Source organism: Erpetoichthys calabaricus, chromosome 8 (genome assembly GCF_900747795.2).
Source record: "Erpetoichthys calabaricus chromosome 8, fErpCal1.3, whole genome shotgun sequence".
NCBI lineage: Eukaryota > Metazoa > Chordata > Cladistia > Polypteriformes > Polypteridae > Erpetoichthys > Erpetoichthys calabaricus.
In genome coordinates, this window is record NC_041401.2 from 131009962 (window position 1) to 131033124 (window position 23163).

Here is a 23163-nt window from a genome sequence, read left to right on the forward strand (position 1 = left end):
TAGCGTTGTTACTCTCAATGAATCTTCTTCCTCTTTCAGCTGCTCCCGTTAAGGGTTGCCACAGCAGATCATCTTTTTCCATATTACTCTCACTCCACCACTCGGAGTATTTATATCATTGTATCTGAGTGGGGAATCACAGCAGCAGCTGATCGGAAAGAGAATTATCGGTATACAGCATGAAGCAGACGCTGCCTCAGCCACGGTAAAACGTTTCAGAGATTTTCCTGTACAGACTTCGCGGTTTAGAAAAAGTTTCATCCCAAGAACTATAAACGGACTCAATCAGTCCATCAAGTGCTCCTTGTTTGTAGAACTGTTTGTACTTATAAGTACAATCACCTCACTGTAAACTTGGGATACAGTTATAATATTGCAAAACCTGCGCCACTTTATAAAGCGCGTATTTACATATGATGACGATATCATTTTTAAGATGAAATGCAGCAAAATATGTTGATTATATTATACAGATAAAACTTTAACTTCATTTAAATAATCAGTATTGTTAATAATTAAACATGTGAGGACACGGTGCCGCAGCGCTAGCTAGTTCAGGGATTGTTCCTGCATTGCGCTGTATTCTTACTCGTGCTGACGTGACACTGGAAGGATAGACAGATAGAATAATTAAACATGTACTACGAAGATATTTCAACGTTCCTTAAAAGTTTTGAAGAATCGGCATTCTAAGCTTACAGATGGCTTCACGTCTATTACAGAGCTGATTGTGTGGCGATTGGGTATTTGGAGAAAGAAAAGTAAGGACAGGAATTGGAGGTTAGTACGTTTGAAAGAGACAGTACTGCTGCAATAAATTATTTTATTGAAGGTCCCGCATGGTGCAGCAAGCCTCTTGCGTGAGACATGAACAAGCACTGTGCCACCGTGTTCCCATGTTTAATAACATACTTTAACTCCTATCATCATGAAAAAGATATTACGTATGCATCTCAGTATTTTAATTATTCAGAGAGCTGTAATATCACGAATGTAATGGATTCTGTGTCCTGTTGGAGAAAAAGAAAGCCTGTTTAAGAAGCAGGTAGTGATTCACACACAGAGCACATAGAAGATCAAATACAGAACAAAGCATTTAATGTGCTACTTTTGTTACAATGGGATTTGAGAAACTAGTAAATTAAACAATTTTAAGATGAAGTTTATGATGTTCTACTTTAATGGCAAAATAAACTATGTGATTAAAGTGGAAATTTCGAGATTAAAGTTGACATTTCGTGCTTTTTTCCCCACTGTGTGCCTATTTCTTTTCTCTGTACCCTAATAAGCTTTCATATGACATTCAGACAGTGGGCTACGACTTGCCTTTTCACAGCGACTTTGATATGTGATTACTTTATTATTTCGGGCACTGTGCGACTTTGTGAACTTGAGCTTTCGAGTTTCTCCGACACTCTGTCACTTGACCAACTTCATTTTGTTGATTATACCACTGTTTAAACCAACAAATAGTACGTTTTTCCTTTGCCTCCATGTGGTATTCGCTGAAATTCTTATATTTTCCCCCGTGCTTTTCCCATTGTCTTTTCACAGAAGGCTGAGCTTAAGGGCTATTTATATTGATTTGCATATACAAAGAGGCGTAATTCTGGGAGGAGTTGGGGCGGGACAGAAGGCGCGTGCACGTGCGTTACTTTTCACGCTGATCGGAATTTATGTAGCGGAAGAACGTGGAAGTTTGCGTACGTGCAGATTCCTGCATCTGGATTTTTCTGTGCGTACGTACATTCCTGCTTTTGAGCTTACGCCATGTTATAGTGTGAGTTCTACACACGGCGTTATGCATGAGGCCCCTGGTGCTTCCTGTCTTGCTATATGGTTGTGAGACATGGACGCTATCCAGTGACCTGAGACGAAAACAGGACTCCTTTGGTACTGTGTCTATCTGGACAATCCTTGGGTACCATTGGTTTGACTTTGCGTCGAATGAGTGATTGCTCATGGAGTCCCGAATGAGGCACATTACCTGCATTGTGAGGGATCATCAGTTACGGCACTACGGCCATGTGGCGCGTTACCCCGAGGGTGATCCGGCTCATAAGATCATCATTGTTGAGGACCCGAGTGGTTGGACCAGGCCAAGGGGTTGCCCACGTAACACCTGGCTGCGGCAAATAGAGGGTCATTTCCGGAGGGTGGGACTGGACCGTGTGTCTGCCTGGGGGGTTGCAAACCGGGATCCCAAGTTGTTTCGTTGTGTAGTGGGTGTGGCAACGCACTGTACCAGTGCATGCTCCCCGACTTGACTTGATGAACTCTGACCTAAATTTAAAATCGCACATTAACCAAATTACTAGGACTGCATTTTTTCACTTAAGGAATATTGCAAAAGTTAGATCTCTTATAACATTGCAAGACACTGAGAAATTAATTTGCGCTTTTGTTTTTAATCTGCTAGATTACTGTAATGAACTCCTAACAGGACTACCTAAGAATGACAATTAGTACACAATGCAGCAGCAAGAATCTTAACTAGAAAAAGAAAATCTGAGCACATCTCACCAGTTTTCGTTTTTACATTGGTTGCCCATGTCATTTGGAATTAACTTTAAAATACTACTAATGATGTATAAAGCCTTACACAATCTTGCTCTGTCCTATATTCTGCAGTGCCTGTCCTCCTACAGTCCAAGTGGTAGCTTCAATCAGATTATAATGTAATGGCTTGATCTGTAATCTTGTACCGTTACATAGTTTTGGAGGGCTTAGATCAAAAGCAATGCTGTATGCATTAAACTGTGATTCACTTGACCTTATTACATACAGCATTGACTTTTTCAGGCTTCACATTTACATGGCACATGTACACTTTAAATAGGGGTTTAAGATTATGACAAAATTAATACTTGACTATTACTGCCTTTGTTCTTATTATCACGATTAGTGTTTAATAACTTTTTTTTAATTGCTACACTAAAGTTACAGCACACTTATGAAATCTGTAACATTGTTTTTAATACAGTAAATTACTGATATATACAGTAGCTATTTATATAATAATACGAATGGCTATTGTCCAATTGCTCTGACAACGATAATAATGAAGTGCTTTGAAAGACTGGTTCTCTCTTACATTAAACCCAACATCCTCGCCTCCCTGGACTCATATTGTTGAGAATTTTGATTAAGGAATTAATATGCATTATTATTAAGTTTTAATGATTTTAGCTAAGAAAAGCCTAGGCCTGGAGCAGCTTTAAAAAGACACCATTTATTTTGTTAGAGAGGCCGCTTGTCCTTCTCACTTGCTTTGTTTTGAGTTTCTGTGAGTCAAGCTGTGAGACAAGGTCATCATTGTATCCGAGGAAGCAAGCAGGCAGATTTTGTTTTAAGGATGCAAGTGCTGGACCTTTGAGTGAGTAAAGGGCAAGCTGTCAAGCTAGCACATAGAATATATAAGCACTCAAATGACATTATTAGGTATTAGGGTTCTTCAATACCTTTGACAAGTGGTAGTGAACCTGGTCCCTACTGCCCACTAGTGGGCGTTCCAGCTTTCATGGTGGGCGGTAGCGGAGCAACCAAATGGCGCTGCGATTACATACTAATCGACAGAGGTACCCAGCATTTGTTACTCTGTCAACACATTCATCATTTCAATGTATGAGGAGCTACGATTACTACATCCCGATCCTGACTCCCAACGGCTGTTGTTGGATCCACATATCTTTCAAGATTACGGTCTGATGAAAACCTCGCGGGATCGTGATAGCCAGTACCTTGACTGACCATCCATGTCCAACGTACGCTGTGCTGTCCAGAGACCGGAACTCCTGATACTGCCTGACCAACGCCAGGAGACGAGAAGGATGTCTCGCATACCAGATCGGAAAAGCGCGCAGCCTTCCAAAAGTCGCGACCACGCAACAGACTTCAAGCGCCTAAGTTTTGTTCACGTTACGTAAGTGAAGCTAAATCATTACGTAATTGAAACTAAATTCAGTACGTAGTTAGATTTCTGAGAGCAAGCACGCGCTTACAGCTTCAAACAAAATATTGTGAAATATCGTGAGCCCATGTCTCAAAAAAAGAAATACGCATGCAGCTATTCGCCAGAGTATCTGAAGATGGATTTCATAGAATCTGTTGCAAATAAACAAAATCCAATGTGTTTATTGTGCCATAAAACATTATCCAATGAGGCAATGAAGCCAAGTCGATTGCGAGAACATCTTTCTACAAAGCATCCAAATGACAAGGACAAGCCCATTAAATATTTTCAGGAAATATATAAAAAATTTCAAAATCGTTCAACTATCGTTGCATCATTTAAGAAACAACATACAACGAACGAAGATGGATTAATTGCCACTTATTGCATTTCACAATTAATTGCAAAAAGTGGTAAAAGCTATAATATTGGAGAAACTGTAATAATACCCTCTATAAAAGAATTTATCTTAACAGTAATGCATCAGGATATACCTCAAATTTTAAAAACGTTGCCCCTAAGCGATAGCACAGTAAAGCGACGAATTGATGAAATGGCAGTTAATGTTGAAAACAAACTTATAAGTATTATCCAAAACTCTTCATTTTCCATGCAATTGGACGAATCTACCATTGCAGATAATGATGTTTTATTGATGGCATATGTACGTTATTTTGATGAAAACAATATATTACGAGAAGAAATACTATTCGCAATAAATCTCATCACAGATACAAAAGGATTATCTATATTTAATACTGTGAGAACATACTTTACAAAAAATAATATTCCTTTGAATAATATTGTTGCATGCGCTACTGATTGAGCACCATCAATGGTAGGTCGCTATCGTGGATTTGTTGCTTATCTGAAGCAGGAAGTGCCAAATGTTTTATGTATTCATTGTGTGGTGCACAGACAACATCTTGTAGGACAACATCTAAGTACAAGTTTCCATTCATCATTAACTATAATAATTTGAGCCGTAAACAAGATCAAATTCAATGCAAAGAATGTTAGAATGTTTTGGCAGCTTTGCCAGGACAATAATGAAGATTTTATTAAGTTACTTTTGCATACAGAAGGTAGGTGGCTGTCAAAGGGTACATCTTTGGCTAGATTTGTAGCATTATATGATAGTGTCATACAATTTTTTGAAAGTAATAATGAGACCAATCTGTGTCAATAGTTAAGAACAGTAAAGAATGATGCCTTTTACTTGGCAGATATTTTCAAGTGATTTAACAATGTCAATTTGCAGCTTCAAGGAGCTAATAAAACTCTTATAGGTTGCCAAAGTATTGTGCTATTATTTATTGACAAACTTGAACTACTTCGTCATAATCTATTGAAGAGAGAATTTCATCAGTTTCCTCAATTATCATCTATAAAAGATGATGCAACTCCAGAGGATATTGACAGATTCAGTAGCCACCTCAACGAAATTAAATTGGACATGGAAAAACGATTTGAAGATATTTTGAAATTGAAGGTATATGACTGGATGAAAAATCCTTTTACCGCAAATATTGAAGAGGCTGATACAACTTGCCAAGAAGAACTGTTAGAAATTAGATATGATGAAGAAAGTAAACATAAATTCGACAGTGGTGGATATGAAAACCTATGGCAAAATAAAAAAATGCCGGTCTTATCTATACTAATAAAAGGCAAAGCCCTCACTGACTCACTCACTCACTGACTGACTGACTCACTCATCACTAATTGTCCAACTTCCCGTTTAGGTGGAAGGCTGAAATTTGGCAGGCTCATTCCTTACAGCTTACTTACAAAAGTTAGGCAGGTTTCATTTTGAAATTCTATGCGTAACAGTCATAACTGGAACCTCTTTTTTGTCCATATACTGTAATAGACTGCAGCTCGATGGCCGTGGGAGGCGGAGTTGCGTATCACGTCATCACGCCTCCCACGTAATCACGTGAACTGACTGTGAACGCAGTACGTAGAAAACAAGGAAGAGCCCCAAAGAGCGCTGAAGAAATTACACAATTGAGAAGGCAGCGAAACAATAACAAGCGAGCGCGTGACGCATACAAGCATATTTATAAGTGCAGCTACTGTGGAAACAAAGCACGGTGTAAACCGTAAGTTTAAATTAAGTTTATAGAAACGCTCCTGCTGCCGTTTGCAATACCATACTCGTGACATACAAGTTTAATGAGAAGACACGAGGTATAAACGAGACTTTGGATGACTTTGTAACGGAGTTAAAATTGCTGTAGCGAGAAACTTTTAAGTGCCGGGTCTTAGCTAACATTAAATAAAGCCGTGGACATCGCAACATCACACAAGAGAGCGGCTCACGTGAACTGACTGAACGCAGCACGAGTGATCACTTCGATGAATCAAACCTGTTCAAAAAACACATTACACAATTGATAATGTAGGAAAAGAATATGAAGCGACTGACGCATACAGACATTTTCATGAGTGCAGGTACTTCGGAAACAAAGCACCGTGTACACCTAAAGTTTAAATTAAGTTCATAGACCTACAAAAGGTTGCCATTGATTTGAGGCAAGATTGCTTTTCTCTTGTACAACTATACGTTGCATTCTCAACAGTAAGCTTGCACAGCTTGGTCATATTACAACCGGAGTGCTGAACTGACAACGTGGTATACAAAGAGAACTATAACAATCGTAATAAACGAACAATAAAACAGCGGAGAACCCGTGGATTAAATAAAAAGGCTGCTTCCTTGGCGAAGCAAGGAAAAAGGATGACCTTATATGGCGTTCGTTTATAAAAAAGCGGAGAACCTGTTTAAAGGCTGCTACACAAAAAAACAGCAGAGCGCCTTATATGAGCAGGCAGTCAGCTAAAGAAGGGAATCAATAAATAACTATAATCGTAATAAACGAACAAAAAATAGCGGAGAATCCGCGGATTACATAAAGGAAATGGGTACCTGAACAGAAAAGTGAGTCTCAAATAGCTACACAATAACTATAACAATCGTAATAAACGAACAATAAAACAATACAGAACCGCTAAGCAAGGAGAAAGGACGGCCTTATATGGTGTTCGTTTATAAAACAGCGGAGAGGCTGTGTAAAGGCAGCTTCACAAAAAAACAGATCCTTAACAAATTGTTATTGGTATATTTTCCCTCAATTTAAAAAGGTTTTCTTTTCTTCTTAATAAAAATTTAAAAGCAGTACTTCGCCGCTGCGAAGCGCGGGGATTTGGCTATATATAAATATATATATATATATATATATATATATATATATATATATATATATGTGTGTGTCAATGAATGTATGTATATATGCATGTCTATATATATACAGTATATATATATATATATATATATATATATATATATATATATATATTAATGTGTCTGTATGTGTGTGTATATATATATATATATATATATGTGTGTGTATGTATGTATGTATGTATGTGTGTATATATATATATGTATGTATGTGTATATATATGTTGATATGTGTATATATATATATATGTATATATATGTGGATGTATATATATGTATATATATGTATATGTAGATATGTGTATATATGTATATATGTATATATATGTTTACATAACCTCTTTAACACACTGCAGCGGGTATTTTGCTAGTATCCAAATATGTGGAAAATGGTATTCAGTTTATTGATACCTTTCCCTACCTCATATCTTGTGGAATCAGGATTTAGTGCTGTTAATCATATTATGACCAAAGAAAGAAACCGCCTGAATATTTCTGAAAGGGGAGACCTTTGTTTGTTCCTCACAAAAATTGAACCGGATATTCAATATTTAGTTTCCCAGCATCAGCCTCAGGGATCCCACTAATAATTCAATTAACTAATGTAATTTCTATGTATGCAAAGTATAAATAAAAAGATAGATTTAACTATAATAAGTTGTTTTATAAAGATTTATTCTGCCAAACTTAGCGAAAATCCGACATAAAGTACTTGGTAAGTAATTATTATTATATGCTTTAACTTGCTGTAACTCTGCTTTATAAATTTTATAAAGTAAAGTTACTTCCCTACTTTATAAATCACCATTACTGTGGAACCGGTGGGTGGTTAGAAAATTTTACTACTAACAGAGATACAAGAGTGGGCGGTAGGTATAAAAAGGTTGACTACCCCTGCCTTAGACAATAAGATTAAAATACCATATATTATAATATTAGTTAGTATGAACACTATAGGTGGCACGGTGGCGCAGTTGGTAGCGCTGCTGCCTCGCAGTTGGGAGACCTGGGGACCCGGGTTCGCTTCCCGGGCCCTCCCTGTGTGGAGTTTGCATGTTCTCCCCATGTCTGTGTGGGTTTCCTCCAGGCGCTCCGGTTTCCTCCCACAGTCTAAAGACATGCAGGTTAAGTGGATTGGCGATTCTAAATTGGCCCTAGTGTGTACTTGGTGTGTGGGTGTATTTGTGTGTGTCCTGCAGTGGGTTGGCACCCTGCCCGGGATTGGTTCCTGCCTTGTGCCCTGTGTTGGCTGGGATTGGCTCCAGCAAACCCCCGTGACCCTGTGTTCGGATTCAGCGGGTTGGAAAATTGATGGATGGATGGATGTATTTGTATGTGTGAGATCTCAGCTGCACAACTGCTGATTAGAAAGCTCTACAGCAGGTTGTGTTGAGAGCATAGAGAATTTTCAGGGTGCAACTTCCAGCCCTGGAGGACATTTATAGCACATGCTGCCTCAGGAAAGCCACAAACATCTGCATGGATTCTACTCACCATGTCATAGTCTATTTGAACTTTTCCCATCTGGCAAATGCTACAGAGCCTTTCATGCATGGACCTTGAGGCTCAGAGACAGTTTTATCCCAGGAGCTATAAATGTACTCAATCAGTCCATTAAGTGCTTTTGGTAGAGCACTTTGCACCATATGCATATGTACATTGTACTTAGATTTTCATATTGTATATTTTTGTTTTATTGTTCTATTTTTGTCATTTTATGGGAAGATTATTGTTTTGAGGAGGAGTTACACATGGAATCTCATTGCACTATGTACAATGACAATAAAGCAATTTAATTTAATTATTTAACTATAACATAAACATTGCTGTTTTTTCCAACATTAACATTCCTTCTGAAAAAACAGTCATCACCACCACTCACCATTTAAAAATGTAAAAACGTGGGAAAAAGTTAAACATGCGAATATAAAATTGGAGTTCTGCTGTAGTAAGAAAACAAATGCAAAATCAAAGTATATGATAAAATTATAAATGACAATAACATAAGTATAAAACGTTAATGTAAAAACGTTCTGGTGAACTGGTATATAAAAGCATTAAATGTAACAATATTAATCTATAGTAAGCTTGAGAAGTATTTACATAGTAACACACTGTTACCTGCTGCTACCAGACTCAGTTCTTGAGGAGTGGCATCCCACTCTTGCGGAAAGATTTGTGATGGAAGGAGCACTCATGTAAAGACATTGCAAGCATCTGTTGTTCAGCATATTTTCCTGGTCAAAATAATAAAATGTTATGCTTTCAAATGCGTCCATAGTTCTACTCAGTCTCAAATTGGCTATGGATGCATAAAGTGCTACTTGTTTTAAGATCCATTTTGATTTTTGTCTGTCGTTTGAAATATAGGGAATGCAACGTGAGTTTCAAAGAATTGCAGGAGGGGATGATTTCTCTTAACCTAACGGTTGATCATTTTTTAAAACCTTTATTGCACACAGTTTTATTCAGAGCCTTGTCTTTTGATGAACAAAACACAATGACGATTTTTATCTGATTTTACTTTTGATAGCCTACTGTACACAGATATATGTTAACGTAAAAAGTAATTACGTCTGTGTTGCAGACATATCGTTACTGGGATTTGGTGCTGCTTGCTTACCTTTCGTGCACTCTTTATATTGACTATGTGGCTGAATTTTAAATGGCTGCATAAACGTTTATCTGCTGTGGTTTAAAAGAGTTCCTAAAGTACACGTGTAAAAACAAAATATTTCCAAATGATGGACAATTCTCTTCATTTTGGCACTTAAATGTTTAAAAAGTGTCAGATGATGTAGGTTCAACATTACTTATACTAATTTTTGCTGAAACCTTTTGCAGACAGAAAGGAAATACTGTATTTTCACACTTTCTAAGCTGTTGTCCAGACTTCAAAAAAAGATTTACTGTTTAGTACATAGTTGGCCCTGTGATGTGTGTGTCTATGTATATGCAAAGCAGTACTTAAAGAGTATATCCTATGTATTATTATTTTCCTATGTATTATGTATTGGATATTCTATGTATTAAACCAATGTATTAACGTGAAGAAGAAGATGAGTGGAGCAATTGATTCAACCTTCACAACATAATTTCTGTGGCTTCTCCATTATTCAAGCACCAATATCTAAGACCAACGGTTCTCCTTTCGATTTTCCACTACAGCAATCGCCCACAATGAGTGGTGGGGAGATGCGTGGCATAATGGAAATTTGGAAGAAAGCACCTAACCATGAACGTTCATTTTTGTATCACATTAGGTAGAATCAGAAGGCTGTGATGCCCAGGTAAGTAATATTAACCTCTAGGCATGTTGTGTGGCTGTGAACACTGTAGCACACATAAAATAGAAAGCAATCAACTGGGAACAATAGGTTTAATTTTTTTGGGTTCCAAAGTTGTCTATATTGTCCGCTTGGTCCTAGAGAGCAACTATGTCAAACTTGGTCCAGATTGGTCAAAGGGTGTAGGATGGTGTTAGAGACAGACAGACAGGCAGGCAGGCAGGCAGAAGAACAGACATTCTGTTTTATATATTCAGATTTGTTGTGCTACCCATCAATGACAGGTTGAAATCTAAGTAATCAATGTAGACCTCAGCATATTTTGCAGTGCACCATCTATTGGAATGCAATTTGTAAATGCATTGCATTTTTTACTCCCACAGATGGCACATCACAAAAATTAGCTTTGCTTTCAGCAATCCCACACCAAATAGCATATAACAGAGACATAGAGATCAGACAGACAGACACACACACTCTTCTCCTTTTATTAAGATGGATTCCATGTTCCCTCTCAAGGCTTACTAAAAGGATTATTACAATTCGGTCTGAAATTACCAATGCATTAATTCTTCTGTGGGTGCAGTCATTTTATGCTGTTCCTCTTTGTTGTAGTGAACTCACCACTGAGTAAGTCAGTGTTAGTACTAGTGATACTAGTGGTAGTAATTTGATAAAATCTTTTATTACTGGCTAAGACACTACTGCAGCACAAATTCAAGATCCACACTTCAGGTATACAGTGTACCATCCTCAGTTTCAAAGCATACTACAAGCTACACACATAGAAGTGTAGTATTTCTCTTTTATCACTAGCTTCAAAATATCTTATGATTTCTTAGGAGATGCTGAAATCTTTTGCTTGAGATTGGAAGCCATGTCCACTCAGTATGGAAAAGAGACAAAACTGTCTTATAAAGAATATGATAATATTGTGTCTACTCAGGCCACGTAGTTCTCCAATACCTCCTTTTTCTGGATCTTCTCTTGTAGGGAGCTCGACAAGTGATTCTACTGGAACATCAAGTGGATCCCCTCCAGTTAGGTACATGGCACAGTTCCTTGCAGCCCCTTTAAGTGTTATCACATGAGCTACCTGCAGTAATAAAGTAGAATAGTAACATAGTTCTTAAAAATTCAGATATAATTGTTGGTAACAAAAACTTCTCATATAACATGTGGTCTTTTTAGTTCACAGGAATAGTAAGTATTATACTAACATGCCTTTAGCAAATTGAATTTGTTATTGCATAAGCATGAACTTGAGCAAAACTAATTAAAGAGTCAGGATAAAAATTAGTGTGAGGGATATATCTGAAGGAAATCTTATGCATTCAAACACTGAACCCTGGATTTATGAGGTGATGCCTACCATTGTTTCACCATGCCCTTTTTTAATATTGTTCAATAATTAATTGTAATGATTTCATAGAATGGGCGGCACGGTGGCGCAGTGGTAGTGCTGCTGCCTCGCAGTTAGGAGACCCGGGTTTACTTCCCGGGTCCTCCCTGCGTGGAGTTTGCATGTTCTCCCCGTGGCTGCGTGGGTTTCCTCCGGGTGCTCTGATTTCCTCCCACAGTCCAAAGACATGCAGGTTAGGTGGATTGGCGATCCTAAATTGTCCCTAGTGTGTGCTTGGTGTGTGTGTATGTGCCCTGCGGTGGGCTGGCACACTGCCTGGGGTTTGTTTCCTGCCTTGCGCCCTGGGTTGGCTGGGATTGGCTCCAGCAGACCCCCGTGACCCTGAAGTTCAGCATGCTTCATTACTGGAGGATAAATAATAAATGTCTGTCAGATTCTAAAGAACCTTAAGCTATATTGTGGTGGAGGCGGAGAGTCGGCTCTAAGGCGAGGGATCAGTGCTGGCAATCAGAAGGTAGCCGGTTCGAATCCCGTGAACACCAGAAGTGACTCTATTCCGCTGGGCCCTTGAGCAACACCCTTAACCTGCAATTGCTCAGTCCTGGGTATGACATTAATGTGTATCCAGCCTTGCAAGTAGACACTCCCCACAACCTGCAGGGAAAACTTGGGGGTTGGTGGCAACAGCAACGTGCTGTATCAGCGCATGCTAATAACCTCCTCCTGTGTTGTGGTTAGGATTCTTCCAAGACTGTCTTAATAATAAGTGATGATTTTATTCAAATAAAGTCTGAGCCTGGGCCATTCCCCAAACATGAACCAGTACTGCAGGTGTCTATTGAATGTACTCACCAAAAACATGAGTACCACATACAATTCTTTTTTTTTTTAATTTATATTTATTAATTTTATTGTAATCATTTCATACATATTGATTAATTCATAACAAGAAAGAATTAAAGACAAATCAAACTCCACCTTTGAGAAGAAGAGCTTAGCCAAAGGAGACTTACTTAGGGCTTTTTAATAGGGCAAAAATAAACAAAAGAAAGGAAGAAATATATATAGGTAAATAAATAAAAAAAAGAATAAAAAAAAAGAAAAAAAAAGGAGAAGGGAAATAAAACGGTAATAATTATTTCTCTTATTCTAAAATATTATTGATTAGATCCTGCCAGGTTTTGAAAAAATTCTGTACAGATCCTCTAACTGAGAATTTGATTTTTTCCAATTTCAAATAATATAAAACATCGGTTTCCCACTGACTTATCAGAGGAGAGTTAGGATTCTTCCAATTTAACAAAATAAATCTGCATGCCAAAAGTGTAGTGAATGCAATCACCGTTTGCTTGTCCTTCTCTGCTTCAAGTCCGTCTGGAAGAACCCCGAACAGAGCTGTTAATGGGTTAGGAGGGATTGTGACCCCAGGGCTGTCTGATAGGCACTTAAAAATTTTGGTCCAAAATGATGTTAATTTGGTGCAGGCCCAAAACATGTGACCCAGTGAGGCAGGAGCTTGGTTGCAGCGTTTGCAGGTTGGATCTTGCCCTGGAAACATTTTGGACAGTTTTTAAGCGAGACAGATGAGCTCAATATATAATTTTTAGTTGAATAATTCTATGCTTTGCACATATGGAGCTCGAGTGAATTCTCTGCATTCCTACCTTCCAATCCTTTTCTGATATATTGATTAAGAGATCTTATTCCCAATGTCCTCTTGGGTCTTTGAAAGGTAGGGACTCTAATAAGATTTTCTATAATGCGGAAATGGTGTTTAATTCCTCGAAATTAAGCAGTATTTTTTCCAGCATGGTGGAGGGTACGAGGTGACGAAAATCAGGCAGTTTCTGTTTGACAAAGTTTCTAATTTGAAGATAGTGAAAGAAATGTGTAGCTGGGAGGTTGAATTTGGAACATAATTTTCAAAAGATGCAAATATGTTGTCTATATAAAGATCTCTGAGCATTTTAATCCCAAATCTTTTCCAGGTATTAAAAACTGGATATGTTTGCGAGGGTTGAAAGAGGTGGTTCTCTTGCAGAGGTGCCACGGATAAAAGATTTTCTATCTTAAAATGCTTTCTAAGTTGGTTCCATATTCTGAGTGAGTAAAGCATAATTGGGTTATTAGTATATTTGCGATAACTTGTATTTATTGGAGCGCAGAGCAGGGAGTATAAAGAGGTACTACAGGAATTTGCTTCTATTGCGGACCAAGCCTGTGTATGTTCATCTATTTGTGTCCAGGTTTTTATGGCTTGTATGTTTGCTGCCCAGTAATAACACTGAAAATTAGGTAAAGCCATGCCACCTTCTGCCTGAGGTCTTTGTAGGGTCGCTCTTTGGATACGTGGGTGTTTTGAGTTCCAAATGAATGAGGTTATTGTTGAATCTAATTGTTTAAAAAACGATTTATTGATATATATTGGAATGTTTTGAAATAAAAAAAGAAGTTTAGGAAGGATATTCATCTTAACAACGTTAATTCTTCCGGCTAGAGTGAGATGAAGTGTTGACCATCTATGCAAGTCTTGCTTAATTTTTTCCATACAGACGGCAAAATTTTGTTGATAAAGAGCTCTATGTTTACTTGTGATATTTATCCCTAAGTATTTAAACTGATCTGCTATGGTAAAAGGTAGGGTGTCCAATCTAATATTATATGCTTGTGAATTCACTGGAAAGAGTATACTTTTATTCAGATTAATTCTGAGACCAGATATCTTTTGAAATTCTGTGAGTGCTGTTAAAACTGCAGGCACAGTGTTTTCTGGGTCTGATATACAGTATATAAAACCATATCATCTGCATATAGAGAGATTTTCTGTTCCAGTCCTTCTCTGATAATCCCCTTTATCTGATAAGAATTTCGACAGTGAACCGCCAGTGGTTCAATGGTGATTGCAAGCAGCAGTGGTGACAACGGAAATCCTTGTCTGGTGCCACGTTCTAACTTAAAGTAGTCTGAACAAATGTTGTTAATACAAACTGAAGCTTCTGGATTGGTATACAGTAGTTTGATCCATGCATAAATATTCTGGCCAAACCCAAATTTCTCCAATGCAGAGAAAAGGTAGTTCCAATCAATCATATCAAATGCTTTTTCTGTGTCTAATGATAGTAATATCTCTGAGGTGTTTGATTTTGCTGGTGAATATATTACATTAAACAGGCGTCGGAGACTGGAAGATAGGTGTCGGCCTTTAATAAATCCAGTTTGATCCTGTGATATTACCGAGGGCAGCACTTTCTCCATCCTTCTAGCTAAAATTTTTGAGAGTATCTTAACATCATTATTCAGGAGTGAAATTGGTCTATATGATGCACATTGTAACAAGTCCTTATTTTGTTTAGGAAAGACGGTGATTAATGCTTGACGAAATGTTTGAGGTAGTATTTGGTTGTCTCTAGCTTCTGTAAATGTTGCCAATAAGAGGGGAGCTAGCTGAGTGGAGAATTTCTTATAAAATTCTACAGGGTAACCATCAGGGCCTGCTGATTTCCCGCTTTGAAGTGATTTTATAGCATCTAGTAATTCTGTTAGCATCAGAGGTTTATCCAGTTCCTCAGCGCTTAAAGCATCTATTTGTGGTGTCTGTAATGTATCCAGAAATGCATTAGATTGTGTGTTGTCTTCTTTGAACTCAGTAGAATATAAGGATTTATAATAATCTCTAAATGTGTGCATTATATTTTTATGGTCAGTGATTTCTTCTCCATTCGTGTTGGTGATTACTGGTATTGCATTGCGAACTTCTTGTTTGTGAATTTGTTGAGCTAAAAGCTTATTAGCTTTTTCTCCGTGTTCATAGTAATGATGTCTTGACTTATAAATAAGTTGTTCAGTTTCTTTAGTTGTCAAGATGCTGAGTTCTGTATGCAGGGCCTGCCTTTTCCGGTGAAGAGCTCCACTTGGACGCCTGGCTTGTTCTTCATCTATTCTAGTAATTTCGCTTCTTAGCTCTGATACTTTCTTGTTTTCTAATTTATTTCTGTGGGAGAGATATGAAATAATCTGTCCTCTTAAGAAGGCCTTTAGAGTTTCCCAGAGTGTTCCTGCAGAAACCTCTCAGGGTGTGTTTGTCTCTAGGAAGAAGCTGATTTGTTTGGATATAAATTCTGTGCAGTTGTCGTCTGCTAATAGAAGAGGGTTAAGACGCCATCTACGAGGTGAGTGTGAGGGGCTTAATGATTTTAGCTCCAAGACTAGAGGGGCATGGTTGGAGATAACAATTGTGTCGTATTTGCACGATTTAATCGTAGGCAGGAAATTATTATCTATAAAAAAATAATCAATTCTTGAGTAGCTATAATGCACTGGTGAGTAGAACGAATATATTCTTGAGTTTGGGTTAAGAAACCTCCAGGGGTCTGATAAGTTGTGGTCAGTTAAAAGCTGTAATTGTCTTTGCAGTGTTAGATGTCGTCCCCCCTGTCACAGGAGTCCTATCTAAGAGTGGATTTAAAACACAATTAAAGTCCCCAGCCATTATAATTTTATGAGTGTTCACATTGGGAATGGATGCAAATAGATTTTGCAGGAATTCCTTATCATCGACATCATTTTACTGTTAAATAAGTTGCCCATGACCATCACATATCTCCCTTTGGGGTCCGATACTACATCTGATGCTACAAATGGGACTGTTCTGTGTATGAGAATTCCCACACCTCTAGTTTTCTTTATAAAGCTAGAATGGAACATTTAGCCAGTCCAGTCTTTTTGCAGTCTGAACTGATCCTTGCTTAGTAAGTGTTTCTCCTGTAAAAATACTATTTCAGCGTTTAAGCCTGTTAGGTGAGAGCATACTTTCTTTCTCTTTAATTCGTGATTCAGGCCTTTAGCATTCCAGCTCACCAAGTTAACTGTCCCATCATGGAGACACTGATTCTGAGTTTTTAATGTCATTTTATATTCTTAACAGGTAGTGACGCAGTTTTAATCTTAATTTCAAAATTCCCCATGAGTTATTGCCATACAGCCCACTGTTGCGTTGATATTTATAGTTATAAGGATTAGAAGAATAGATTAGATATAGCCTGCTCTCCTTCTCTCCCCCTTTATCCCCCCACCCCCCCATTTTGCCTCCCCACATGAGGCTTGATCCCACTTAGCTATGTCCCAGTCCTCTGACATACAACGAGACAGAGTACGTCCAAAACAAAGCAACCCCACCCCGCAGCGGCGTTTGAGAGTTAAAACAAATTAGAGATATCTATTGCAGCAGAAGTCTAAATACTATCTGCCAAAAATATAATTGTTAACAGTCTTTAAGCTTAAAATAATCTTCAGCAATTTTAAGATATTAAGATAATAAAATAATGAACCCTGGGAATGATTTTAAAAAGTGTTCTAGGATAAACATAGTAAATCCTAATGTAATCATAGAATTAGCAATAAACCAAGGGTATGATGTTAAACAGTCTACTTTAAGGTAGAAAAAGAAAAAAAAAAAAAAGAAGAAAAATTAAACCCTACTTTAATTACTTCCACACTTCCACACACTCACGTCTAAAACTGTAATTAAGACATAAACATATAGTGTCCAAGTAAAGAAAAGGATGTATAATTATAATATCAGTCTCTTTAAAAGTGGATCCGACAGCAGATGATAGGTCCTTCCCATGCCATGACATAGTACAGCTCCTTATTAACTTTCAAAAGAGTGTCGGAAACAGCTTCTTTAGTTCCTTTTCAGCTTCCTCCTTGCTTGAAAATACAAAATATTGGTCTTGAACTTCCACTTTCAGTTTGGCGGGGTACAAGAGGCTGTATTTGATATCGGCTTTCTGTAGCAGCTTTTTAATGTTAAAGTAGGCTGCGTGTTTTTTCAGCTGTTAATGGTGAGAAGTCGGGGAAAATACGAATAAGATTATTTTCAAATATAATCTCTTGCTTGTGTCTGAGAAGTGCCATCACATCAAGCTTACATCGTAATTGCTCGAAGCGGACAATAAAAGACCTGGGTTTAAAGGTGCTTGATCTGTATATGCGATAAGCAGCTGCTATCTCAATGTCGAGTTTAATATCATCTCCAATTATTTTACAGAGTAATTCTACTGCAAATTTCACTGGGTTTGAGCGTTCTCGTTTCTCAGGTATACCCTCAATTCTTATATTGTTTCTTCTGCACCCATTTTCCAGGGCCGCAAGTCTGTCTCCGAGTTTTTTGCATTTGGAATTCGTAGCTGTGGCTTTTTCATCGCCGTTAGACGCCAGTTATTCCGCTGTTTCAACTCAAGCCGTGAATGCCTGCTTAACGTCATCCAGCTGATCTGTAACGTCATTAATCTGTTTGGCAAGCATTTTCAGTTTGGATCTATTTTCTTCGATGTGATCCTCTAATTTCTCCAACATGCCTTTAAAGTTCACGTCAAAACGTTTAAATAGACGCATTTCCCGGTCTTTGTTATCCTTCTTAAGCTCGTTCTTAAGCTCAATGTTCGCCTTCTTAAGCTCATTCTTAAAATCATTCTTGTTATCCTTCTTAAGCTCATTTATGGCCGTAGCCATGGCAGTGGCCAGTGTAGCGATCATCTCTTTCAGTTCGGACAGTTCGTTTCGGGTTTCGTGCTCCGTGAGTGGAAATGCAGCTCCTGTTACAGCAGGTGCTGCAGGCTCACGATGAGTAGATGAGAGCACATCCTTTAGGGCCTTTTCTAGTCTCGAATGATCCCCAGAAATCGGCGATCCATCGCGACCTGTATCACTTGCACCTTCGCTCCCATTTTCACTCTCGACTGGAGACGATACAATGGAGCGGGGTCCCAGGAAATCTGCGCATTCGTCTGCCTGTTCCAGGTCAGTCTCCGAGAGGCCATACCTTGCACTCAGACCGGATGTCTGTCCAGACTTTGATGCAGCTTTAAGTTACTTTTCCGGTTCTTTCTGACTTTTCTTCTTGTTACTCATGCTTGTATATTGTAGTGGAAGTTCCTTGGTCGGGTTAAATACAGGATACCTCTAAATAATATGAAATACGTGGTAAAATAAAGCCGCTGTTAGCAGGAGCTAACGGACGAGACCAATTTCAAGTTAACTTAGTCTAGACCATGTTTTGCAAAAACTGAGAATGAGTGGATATTGTCAGTGGCTGATTTCCATCCATTATATAAAAATTTAATTAAAAGGTCCCATTCACAATACTGCGTCTAATTATCTAGAGGTGCATTCTTAAAAGCATTGGTGAAGATGAAGATTGCACGTATTTCTTTATTGCAGTTAAGACTGTATATTTTTGACAGAAGATATTGGGGGATGATTAGAAAAGGTTCAATGGTTTCTATTACCATAGTGTTTAACTTGCAAGATGAATATTTTGATAAAACGTTATATCTGAAACAGAGTTGCTCTAAGCCAAATACTGCACATTGCCATTAAACAAATCACAAAAGATAACAATGCATTTAATTTTTTAAATATTGTGTACTTTATGAATATTGTGAATATTTTATTATCTTTTAAGGGTCTAGCCTAAAGGTATCTCCTCCATCATTACCATATTTTAAATGATAGTTGTGCCAATGGATTTCTACTTTATTTTAAAGCAAATCATGCAGGGAAGGATTTTACTTGGATAACAAAGCTGGAATAAATAATTTTTTTTAAAATTTCGTCTAAAGTCTCTTACTCTATGTTTTAGTATTGCATATGTTTATGTATTTTATTGTTGTTTTTGTTGTTTCTGATGTTATATGTTTATTTTTTATGTACTTTCTATTATGTTTATAGTAATGCACTGTTGCTTTAAATGTGATTAAATTCCACGTTCTTTGTGGGTGGATCTCCAAGAGGCAGGGCCACCCTGAATTCACCACTTCTGAGCCCTCTCTTATGTTATTTAGGTGATAGGCAAATGAGAGCTCAGGCATGGTGCACTGACGAATGCTGAAGTTCAGTATTGTCAATTAATTTTGGATTTACTGGCTTTTGATATTTTACTTCTTTGTCTTTGGTTTTTCATTTCTGGATCACATATTGGGACAAGTTATTCTAGGATTGCTTTTTAGGCAAATCCTTTGGTTCCCTTTTTTGAGGTTTTGTTGTTTCTTTTTATCAAGTAAATACCTTCATTTTATAAAGATCCATTTAGTAATTGGTCGCTTCAAAACCAAGGTTTTATGGTTTCTCCTTCACTAGGAATGAACTTGAATATTTTGGGACATTTAAGTTTGGCTATGAAGCCTCTATGCTTTTAGTGTTGTGTAGGCCAAAGCAGGCCTGTGGGGTTGGAAGACAAGCCAACTGGATAAGGCCTAATTAAGGCAGGTATAGGAAGTCTGATTTAGCATGTGAAGGCTTTTGGAGACCTCACACCATTTATTGCCCAAGTATTTGACTCCAGATCATGACAATATGGACTGTCCAAATTTCTAGATATTCATTTGAATGTGATCATGACATCAGATCAGATCATGACATCTAGGGAGAATGGGATTGATTTAATGTGAACCTGAGGGTTCACATAAACAACAAATGGGATTGGACTGACAACACAGTGGCAATGTAGAAGAAAGGCCAGAGCAGACTGTACCTCCTAAGGAGACTCTGGTGTTTTAAGGTATGCAGCAAGCTACTGGAAATGGTGTATCAATCCATTGTATTGTTCTACACTGTTGTCTCCGGGCAAAGAAACTTCAGCTCAAAAAATGCACAATGCCTGAACAGGAAAGCTTGCTAAATCACACTGGAAGCTGTTGCGGAAAAGAGGGTAGTGGCAAAACTGGATACCACCATGAAAAATCCTCTCCACTACACTTTAGGAGGTTCTCTCTTGGAGCATCTTGGCTCCCATTCCCCCACTTTCGCCATTTGAATCATAAAAGTATTAGATTGGTGTCCTAGGTGAAATATCTTGCCCCAGTGAGGAAGTACTGATATGCCTTCAGAACAGTAACCAACAAAGGGGGAGAAGGTATTGGGCAGTTAAAATGTATATGGGCTATTATGTTTATTTTTAGGAATGGGTAAATGAGATCTGGAAGATACTGGAAGATGAGAAAAGGGAGGATGTAACAACATTAAGAATGCCACAATAATTAGATACGACAATATTATTGAGTTAAATATACTAATACCTAAATATATGAAGGTATTTGTAAAGGGAATATCAGAAATAATATTTGATTTCTGGCAGAGGTGATTTAAATTAAATAGAAATTATTTAGTACAGTTAATTTTATAGTAAGATAAAACACTGTAGATTTTGGTTAATTTAATGATAGGAAGGAGATCTGAGGCATGTTACCAAGCTCAAACATAATCAGCATATACAGAAATTTTTTTGAGAACAGAAATGGGCAAAATTATTTTGCTGAAACATGCATAAAGGATTGAGAGAGAAATTAAACAAAAAAGCAGATAGTGGGCATTCTGTTATAGCACCTCTGTAAATTGTAAATGAAAAATTTATATCTGAATTAGTAAAAATAACAGTGGTAAGGAAAAAATGAAATTGGTCTCAAACTCCTTTGAATAAAAGAACTTGCCATAAAAAATCTAGTTCTATAGTAAAGCTTTTTAGCCTCTAGTGAAAGTAGTGCAACTGGTGTGGACAGAAAAGAAACAGCATCAGTGTAAATAAAACAACATACTGCATATTGCCTACAATATATGTGGAAAAAATAAAACCAGTCTGGTCTGGGTAAAGTAGGTTATGAATCAGCCTCTGCAAATGGCACACTATATGTTTTTCTAAAACAGAGACAGAATCATCAGTGACACTGGATGGCAACTACAGCAATCAGAAGTGTCTTTACCATGTTTGGTTAAAATGGTGATACATGGAATGCTTAAGGATGGGATGAGTTCATTGTCACAGAATCAATAGAAACTCAATATTTGAAAGAGTGAATTAGCAAGCTGATTCCAAAAGAAATAGTGCATTCTTGCTAGAAATTCCATCTTGGCTTGGCAATTTCCCAAACTAATGGAGTCCAACACTTCCCTAAGTTCTATAAGCAAAAGTGGACAGTCAAGTGAAAAAGGATCCTAGAAAATAATTCATATTAGAAACTGAGGATTTGTGCAAGTTAGCAAAAAGGCTAATAATTAAATTCCACAAAACATTTAAACACTTCACTAGATTTGTGTTTAGTCCTAGACACATAACAAAAAGAACATGAGTAGTGGAATACAAAAATCTGATTTTTGTTGTATCAGAGCAGTTAAATACTGTGTAAAGTTTTATCTTCGTGTTAAAAAAACAGTAGGGCTCATGTTTTCTAATAAAGAAAGATGGAACTTAAGATTATCAATTTGTTGTTGCCTTAATCAAGCCATATTGCTTGCATGAAAAACAAGGAGCGTCAAACTAAAATGAGCATGCCACGTTTGTGTGAAATGGAAGATGAGAAAAATTACTTGACCGGACTTATTAATAAATCGTTAGACATTACTTGCAAAAAGTTTTGATTCTTGAATAAATGCAATATCATTTCTCTTATGGCATAAGAAAATCAAGAATGCTACATCTCTTAGTGTGAATTCCTGGTCTCCAGATATTCCAATTTGAGATTTTCAAATAATTCATAGAAGTAAAAAAACAATAGCATAGGAAAAACAGAATGATGACTGAATAAGTTAATAGCACTGGATAGAGGAGATAAAAAGTAACAGCTGGGTTATTCTCCTTATTATAAGTGCCAACAAAAACTTTTACAGAGCACCCATCCAAAAACACCAAAAGCAGAACCCTGATAAGGAATAAAACTATACCGAACAATCCCCTTCCAAGACAGTAGAGAATTTGACTTATTGCACCAGAACAATGGAGATGCATAATAGACATACTGTGTTGTTCATGTACTGTGGCCATTCTGGACATATTTATATGAATCTTTGTAAGCTGAAGGGCACGACAAGTTCTTCACCACTAACAGAAAGCTGTGGTAAAGAGTAACTTACTGAGTCTAAGAATAATTTAATGGTGCCAAGTAAAATAAGTAACATTTTTTATATTTTTGACTTATATTTTAAAGCACTGATCTTTTTCAGGATTTGCAGATGTCCAATATAGACAGCAAAAATGGTAAAAATGCACAATCCCTCCCCTTCATCTGCAGATGGACCGTCTTCACATTAAATGCATGTGTTCCAAATAATGATATATTATTTCCCCTATACAACTCCAGGCACCTCACATGCAGATAAAGAGCCTTGAGCTGGGAGAACTTTTTGCCCGAGTTGAGCTGCGGCAGTGGGGGAATGAGAAGGCAGGCTGCTTGCTGGTTGTGTTGATCGACACATTTGCTAAACAAAAGATGCTGATGAGGAGAGGTGTGAAGGAATTTAAAGTGGCCCGGGATTACAAGTT

At 37.5% G+C, this 23163-nt stretch overlaps 1 protein-coding gene across 1 annotated transcript in view; it reads right to left on the minus strand.

Moving 5' to 3' along the window:
* cfap74 (cilia and flagella associated protein 74) overlaps positions 1-23163 on the minus strand; it is a 525252-nt gene that overhangs the window by 16978 nt on the left and 485111 nt on the right. Inside the window, exon 36 of the mRNA XM_051931357.1 lies at positions 11453-11582. Coding sequence (XP_051787317.1) covers positions 11453-11582 — 130 coding nt within the window. The remainder of the gene's footprint in view (positions 1-11452; positions 11583-23163) is intronic.